Genomic DNA, 9103 nt, shown 5'->3' on the forward strand with positions numbered 1-9103 from the left:
CTGAAAGCATTTTTAACAACCATTTCTTTCACTAAGATAAGTCGTTTTCTCAATCAGTGCACCATATGAAATGATAATAGCTGCCACTTCAGTACGAAAACGAATGCAGAGCTCTATGGATGCTCATAATGAGATTTAGTCTGTTTTATTCCACCCAATTTTACTTCGATGTCCCAATTAACCTGCAAAAAATAGTCTGTAAGTTACACAATTCGATTTGGAGGCAGAATCCGCGGCCTCCGCCTGCTGTCAGAGAACTCGTGCCGTCCCATCCCACACTACTGACATCCGACGGCAGCCGAGTTCACTTGGTTTTTGTCAAATCTTCGGCAAGATGAGTCTCCAATTCTTAAGCAATCATCAGCAGCGACATCAATTATATTCAACCATCTATGCAATCAAAATGAAGTTCGTCAACCCTCATCTAATACCATCTTATTTATCTAACCCTAATGAACGCAGACCAAACTAGTGCTATCATTAACAGAGAAAACTATTACAGCGATATCTCTAGAAAACAATAGTATAAATTATCAATACATAGAATTTCATTTTAGATACTCTTATTTATTAAAAATAAGAGTTGAAATAGGAAGCTTGAAAGAAACTTCTTTCCGGTCTCTCGAAGCCTTTTGACTAGATTAAGACATTTGAGATCGTTTGTTAAAGTCGATTGGGGATCGACATGAGAAATGTGTAATGAAAACTATTCAACGTTATGGAAATGCTATAAATTATTATAACAGAAATATGAAAGCAATTGTTGTCAAATTTATTGCTTCATACCTTAAAAGAATTCTCCGGTGACAGATTTTACATGGATTTCACAATTATTTAACAATTTTAAAAATCAGTTTGAGAAATTTATATTCAAAATAAATTCATGCGAAAGAAATGCATAATATGCTTTTTCAGTTTTCATCTGCATACATAGAATAGGAAAATCACATGCACTTAACAGCATAACTGCGATATGTAAGAATTCGCTAAAAATTATTTGCCATGATTATGAAGGAATCTTTATCGGAAGCAGAGGAGGCAGTAGCCTTCGCGAGAAAAGAGAAAGTACTGAGATGTTATTTTTAGTTGCAATGGGCCGAAAGTGAGTCACATGTAGAACATGCTATAAACACAGGAAACACCAAAGAGACAGAGAGAGAGAAGCCATTTCTACACATTCGTGAATGAAACAAAGAAATGTTTTGAAAAGGAAGGATATCACGCAGGATGAGTTCCGGTGGTCGTAGCGCCTTTTCTGATTCAAACACGCCGGCGGTTTAGAAGTGCTGAAGCGTAGTGTAAGCGATGGCGGAAATGCAGGGATTCTCTGTTATGTGACAATCCGTAGCCAAAGCGTTCTTTCCGTCAACGACCATCGCAACTCAAAAAAAGTAATTACTATCGATATTACTATTATCGGTAAGGTGAATCCTTATTGTGAATTAGATGGTATTGTGAACATTGGCACACATGCTTCCTACTTTACTGTTTTTTATGACCTTTAAAAAAAGTGAGGTTTAAATATTCGGTTGGGAAATTTGTGTGAAACTAAGCGGCATTTATTACAGTTGGAATTCGGAGAGAATAAATGAAATCTATATGAATGCCAAACCCATATCAGATCGTAACAGTAAACTGTTTGACGACAGTGGTAGTGGATCAGGCGCGAAAGGGTAATACGGTTGTGTTCATTATCTGTATGATTATGAGGCATAAATATCTGCGATTAATGAAGCATTGTTGACCTTATAAAGGATATTAAAGAATAAAAACTATAAAAAAAAAGTAGCGATTCCCACAGCAGATACAAGTGGATGACGATGTTATCTTCTATGCATTGCCTGAACAGAATTTTCTAAATCTAGTTTTCCTTTAAGAAAAAGCATTTTTGTAAAGAATTGCGAAAAGCCAAATTTTGTTAAAATGTGACTAGAAAAGATTAGAGTGAAACAAAATGTTTAGCTTTATCTCAGAAATAAAACACTGTAAATGTTCTACGATAAAGCAAATAAGCGAATTTTTTCTTATATTTTTCTTCATCTGCGATAATATTTTTATGATTAAACATACCAATTACTCAGCAACTTTCAGTAGCAAACTGATCTACAGTATCCTTTTAATGTTCATTTAAGGTTCGTTTTTGGAAAATTGTCCGCTCAGATTAACAATTTCTTATCATCTAGATAACATTATCAAGAATATTTCCAATGGTTTTAATGAAAAGATGCGTTATATAAATAAACATATGATTACTTTTTTGAAGTGAAGAAAGACAACAAGCAAATGCTCTTTAGGAAAGTTAGTTGAAATATATTTTAGAGCAGCCAGGTGTCAGAGTGGTACCTGTATGTGATTAATGAAGAAGTGCTAACAAGAAACGGAATACAATACTTTTAGAAAACTAGCAAATGAAAAAAAATGTAGTGTAAAATAATATATCAAACTCCAACTTCTATGAAATTCACACATAAGAAACAGAATAACAAGGTACAAAATACACCAATAAAATTTAGCATCAAGTTCAAAAATACCACAGTCATCGCAATGAAAGGTTCACTTTGCAAAACGAATGATTTTTCTCCGAGGTACCGCTCTTCATTCTTCCTCACTTCTTCACTGTCGCGCACTCCTAGATAGGAAAACATATCATACCTTTTTATAATAGTAAAAACTAACTTCACAAAACTTTACATGCGGACTAGAGTCGTTCATTTTTGCTGAACTGGAATTGCAGTGTGGCATGCTCGAATTTTTCTTTCCTTTGCATTGATCAAAGATGAATCTTGAAACTAACTTTATAACAGAAATAATAACATAACAGAAATATAAAGATGCAGTAAATAAAAAGATTAGCAAAGAAAATACTTCAAAATTCAAGACCTCTCTTCAAGTGAGAAAAGAAGAAATCCGAAGGTTCTTAATTAGATTTTATTTCGAAGAATTTCGATACTTTTAAAGAAAGGCAAATTTTAATGCGCTTTACGTTTCGACTATATTATTTTTTTAATATATGACTGTAATCATAATTTATTGCCACGATGGGAAGATAAAAGCCTTCAAAGCTTCAAGACAAATTGACGGAATAATTGGCTTTTTATGTAAAAATAATTTGTTATAACTGACTACTTTTGATTTGGAATTTATGGAAATTTAAATGAATTATTAGGCTTACAAAGAATTTTATCGAATTTTCTTTTACCATTTATTTTCCATGAGTTCTGAACGGCTTTCCTTTCTGAAAATACTGGATTTATGGGACAGTTTTCGATCAGTTAAAAAAGTTGAGCTTAATTCGTTAAAAACACACGCACACGCACGCACACACACACACACACACACACACACAGAGAGAGAGAGAGAGAGAGAGAGAGAGAGAGAAAGAGAGAGAGAGACAGACACACACACACATATATATATTCGAGTATCTTTTATAAGCTATTTTTGAAAAAAAAAAAAAAGAATACGTTTTTTTAAACCAAGATGGTTTTGATTCTAATTGAAGAAAGAGTTATTTTCAGAAGCATTATTTGCATCAACTTTATGAAATTAAAAACAAATTAGGAATTTTATTTTAAAATAAAAGTTTACATTTTTTTCAAAAGCAAGTATCTATTAATAAGCATCATTCATTAAAACCTATTCATGAGCTTTTAATTTTGCTTGTTGCTAATTGGATTGTATTTTTAAAAAAATAAACTCTGAAATCAATTATTTGTGTTAGTAAAATAGTTCAAATTTTAATTGTTGGATATCAAAGCAATCTCGATCTTTCTTAGGATGCGGATTCTTATTTAGAGAATTTTTTTTGCGGATTTTGATTTTAGAGGATGCGGACTATACATACGGATTGTTGGGCCTAGAGATATCTGAATTTGATAAAGATATACCAGGAGATGTGCGTCTCGCAATGGTATTTTTTTTTAATTTTAAGGAATTAAAATTTGAATAAATGTTCTCGTTTTTCCATCACGAGTGTCGAAAATATTGCAGTACAAAAAGGAAATTTACAACATATTAAAGTACGAAACAACTTTTCAATTATGCCACTTTTGTTGCCTTACAGCCATTTTTTTGTCTATTTCTAATAGACTTTAAAAAATATTTTTAAATTAATTTTACATCAATATATTTTACTGCGGACACAAAGTTCAAATCTTTCTTTCGTTGCTTCACATATTTCTACATGGATTCTTCTAACATTGTCGCTGAAGAAAATTTAAAAACATGGTTTGTTTTGCCATGCTGAGTAGGCTTTCTATTTTAAAGTATACTTTAAATAAAAGCCTTGAAAGTATTTACAAGTCATGTTTAACTTTACAAGTAAGTAATATAAGAAATGCAAAAATTAACTGCCGTTCTTGAAAATTTACTTTTTATTGCAACATCTTCAATTTTTTACAAGAATTCTAAACAGTTTATATTACACTTTAAATGAAAATAAATTTAGTAAAAATTGAATAATTTGATACCGTTTTTGCAGGATTGAGATACAAAAGCTCATTTAAATCAGTGTAAATAAAAGAGTAATGTAAAATAATTGTAACGTTGATAAAAAGCAAAATAATACAAATAAAAGTAAATTTTTTAAAAAAAAATAGGACCTGAAAACAAGCGACTTGCTTATTCCCCGAAAAATTGCCCTTTATAGTTGAAATATTCCAAAAAATTTCCAAAAAAAAAAAAAAAAAAAAAGAGGGCAGAGCATTTGTTTTCTTAAATACTGCATCTCGACATATAATACCAATTATAGAGTTTTGTTAAGTTGAGCAGTTGCACGAAAATACCTTAGCTTCTAAGGTGGCTGATAATAAAATGCTTAAAAAATTAAATTTTTATACGGCCACTGAAGTGTAAAAGCGGAAATGAATAAACTACTTTTCCGGTATTTACCTTTATCACTTAAATGAAGTTATTTTTTACAAAAAACTTAATTTCATGTATAAAATTTATCAGCTAAGATTTTGTGGTGTTACACAATTTTTCTGAGATATACTTTCGATTTTCAGGTTTCTTTTCCTTTCTTTATTAAGTCGGAGTGGACCATTAAAAGTGAACGGCAGCATGTGAGAACTGCACATTTATTCTCAAGCCATCATTAAATGATGCTCCATTAAACAAATATATGCTTATGATAATTTTTCTATGTGGAAAAAATTTCTATCTCTAAAATAAATGTTTCAAATTCGTGATGAAGTTGATCACGAAGCTAGTTTAGATGTAGAACAATACAAACGGCATTAAATATATGCCTTGATTTGTGTTTATGCCATTAGCTACGCCCTTCTGTACGTAGCACCGACTGCGCACGAAGCAGATGATTCTGCCTTTGCATTACAAGTGATGATCTGGGCCTGTTGTATTCAACTAAATGATCAAGGATGCAGTCTCTTATGGGTTCTAAGACAGTCATTTTGAATAAATTTTAACATTTTAATTAATTTATTAACAGAATCACTTTTTAAAATAAGAATTAATCAATACATATTTATTTTCTTACAATCGTATTATTGAATAATTTATTTTAATGTATTTACTATCCCTGGAAGTTAAGGCGGAAGATTCATTCAAGCACCTAGTTAGATATGAAGAAGTGGCTGTTTTATATATAAGCAAATTTTGAAGTTAGATGTGTAGAAGTTTGTATGTGTACAGATAAATATAATAGAAATATTTCTCTAACTGACAATTTTTCTCTATAGATGCATCATAAAAATTTTATTTTTGAAACTTTTTACTATTCATCTCTACAGAAAAAAAGCGAATTTTCATGCAATTGCTACTTTATTTAATGAAACTTTGTAATCGGAAGCGTATGCCTGGATGCAATATTGAAGAAATTTCATCTCTTATTCTTTTTTTATGCAACTTCGTGTATATTTAGTGTCTCTACTAGGTTATATCTTGTGAAAAAAAAACATTAAATTATTTATGAAGTTCTCTTACTTCTTATTCAAGTGTGTATTATTTAAAATATCTTTATGATACCGGAAGATAATGTTGCCTGTGAAAGTAAGAAAGCAAGATTAAGAGTCCCTATAAAAATTTAAAGTTTCTTTTACCTTCTTATATCTCAGTATTATTATTCACTGCTTCTTAAATGAAATAAATTTTAATTCTTTACTTGCATTTACAGTTAATTTGTGGAAAATCAAACGCTTACAAGGACCTAGTAAGCTACGAAATATCTAGAGGGGTTTTCTTCTTTGATTTATTTATTGCTTACTATACTTTTAGGTAAGCTCCGTTCGCAGACAGTGCTTTCGAAACTGATATCGAACATAAGATCATATAAGCGGTTTTAAGACTGACATTTAATCTGACTGCTGTCACTGTGTCCTCAAGAGGCCTGCAATACTTCCTAAGTTCCATTGACCAACATGAAATTCAATCACACTCATTTCATTTTCAAATTGGAAACTTGATAACTTCCATCTCTTATTTTAAATTTATCGGTAAGATTGAAAAAGGAAGATAAATTCAAATTCGTGTCAAACTAATTTATGCAATACTGCACAGTAAATGCTTCAGCTAGGCACAAGCATGCTTAAAGTTGCGCTAGAAGTAAAACATTATTTTTATTAGAACTTTTACTGCAAGTTAAAATATTCCCCGACCACTGGCTTCACAAGTTTGTATTTACAATCAATTACACCTTAAAAAGACTAGTGGCCAAAATTGCGAAAGAAATCAGCATACTTGAGTGAGAAAAAAATTTGCTGCAGTGTATTGAGATGCCGTCAATTTAGTGGCAGCAACACATTGAAGATCCCTCGAATATGCGAGCCTTCGATTGTTTGTTCTTATACTTATGTTAATAATAGAGATTTACTAACATCCAGCATCGAAGTGAGGTGACAAAAAGCACCTCACAGTTTACAGGCCACTCTCTAAATTTTTATGCTATGCCATGCGAGCATCTTTGACTCAGGATTTTTTTCTGGAGTGAAATCTGGAGTGAAATCGCATCTCAAACTTCCCTAACCTCTAATCCTGAAATCGAAATTTTACGATTCATTGCTCCTCTAATGCTGATGTAATTTGGATGTCAGTTTGCGAAGTTTTTACCCTTAAGAACCGATAAGTAAATTTTTTAGACCACACATTCTTATTAGTTTTCTTATTTTCAAAAAAAGATTGTTATTTGAAATGAAATTTCATCTAATTTTTTTTTTTAAATTCTGAAGAATATATATATATATATATATATATATATAAAGATTGTTATTTGAAATGAAATGTCATCTATTTTTTTTTTAAATTCTGAAGAATATATATATATATATATATATATATATATATATATATATATATATATATATATATATATATATATATATATATATATATATATATATATATATATATATATATATATATATATATATATATATATATATATACATATTCTTCAGCTATGCTTCTATAAGACATTTTTAGTGTTTTAGTGTATCTGACATTTTGCAAAGTTTCTGGATTAAAATTTAAGCACATATTGGAATATCAACAAAATTTCAGTTAATCTACATAATGTTTGAAAGAGGAAAAGGGGGATATATTCAGAACTTTTCAGATGAATAAAAATAAATAATAAATTAAAACAGCTACAAACATATCGCATTGATATTATACATCAAGAAAAACTCATTTATACGATCCTACCATATAGAATAACAATATATGAATTCAAAGAAGTTTCCATTAACTGTTACCAATAACACAAATAGAGATTTATTGTTAGTATGATTTTTTTATATATAATTATGATATCGTATTAACTATGTAATTCTTGTGATTAACTATGTAATTCTGGTATTAAAAGAAATAACAGAAAATTATGTTTTCATGAAAATATTTGAAATTTTCTTCTTCGACTCTAAAGATCCAAATATAATGTAATTTCACATTTTGTGTAAGATACACTAATTAGAATTTTATTGAGATTATTTCAATTGCTATCGAATTTTTTCTCAAATGAAGATAATACTTTTGAATGCTAAAATTCATCCTCCTCGTATAATGAAGTCAACTGACATTTTCTCATTCGACATGCATAAGCAATTCAGTCATACTGATGGATCCAATGAATTTATTTACCTTGTGTGGTATGTGCGGCAAGCATGATCACGGTCCCGCATACACACAGCATCAGCATGTGGACTTGCCCGTGGAGAGCTGCTGCCATCTCCATGACAACCGGCGTCAACTGTTTGTGATTTCGGAGTCTCTCTCCCTCTGGGGGGACAGGTCAGAGGGTTCGATGTCCCCTCGCATCCCGTCCCTGACATTCACTTGATCAGCCCGAGCGTGTCCATTACTTCCCCCTCATCAGCATCAGCATCGCATCCTCTGCATCTGTGCTTTTGTCATCATTCACCGGAGAGATAATGTGCGTCTATGCCGCCGACACGGCATGGACGCGCGCTACTCTAAAGGAGAGATTGGCTGAAAGCCAACGACGCCAAATTCTATTTCACCGTAGCAGAAATATCGCCAAATGCTAAAAGGAATGAGCAATAACGCCAAATAGGAGGAAATTTAGTCTCGTTGATTCGGACATGACTAATCGATTCTGTTCACATTAACAAGTCTATGAAGCCCCGAAGTTTTTCATGCACTCATTGAAACAAGTTGATGAATATTGAATGACGTTTCATGGCGAAGTGGAACGGCGGACATCCAGCGTTAAGTTAACATCTGAGATGGAAATTTTATACAGGTAATAAATGTATCGGGTAGCAACAAATTTTCCTTCGGCTGAACTTGACAGATGTCTATTGAAGGCTTTAATAACATCCATTTGTCGAATCCGTCATGTCATTGAGCGCAAAGTATTTTACTTGTGTACATGAGTAGCAGATAAGCTTCTGCTTCTTCTTTCTTTTCTTTCTTTTTCATATTTTCTATTCTGTTTAGTTAGTCGCTGTTATATATATATATATATATATATATATATATATATATATATATATATATATATATATAGTACAATTACTTCCGGAACCTTAAATATTTCAGTTGAAATATAAGAACATATCGAAATAAAAATATTTATCTGAACACGAAAGTCCTCTTCGGTAACAGAGCTCCGTTGCAACTCAATCGG

General features: G+C 31.3%; 1 protein-coding gene across 1 annotated transcript in view; it reads right to left on the reverse strand.

The window, feature by feature from the left end:
- LOC129980878 (mucin-3A-like) overlaps positions 1-8424 on the reverse strand; it is a 104202-nt gene extending 95778 nt beyond the window's left edge. Inside the window, exon 1 of the mRNA XM_056091328.1 lies at positions 8095-8424. Within this exon, the coding sequence (XP_055947303.1) occupies positions 8095-8188 (94 nt within the window). The 5' untranslated portion in view covers positions 8189-8424. The remainder of the gene's footprint in view (positions 1-8094) is intronic.
- Between the last annotated feature and the right edge of the window lie 679 nt (positions 8425-9103).

Source organism: Argiope bruennichi, chromosome 8 (assembly GCF_947563725.1).
Source record: "Argiope bruennichi chromosome 8, qqArgBrue1.1, whole genome shotgun sequence".
NCBI classification, from domain to species: Eukaryota; Metazoa; Arthropoda; class Arachnida; order Araneae; family Araneidae; genus Argiope; species Argiope bruennichi.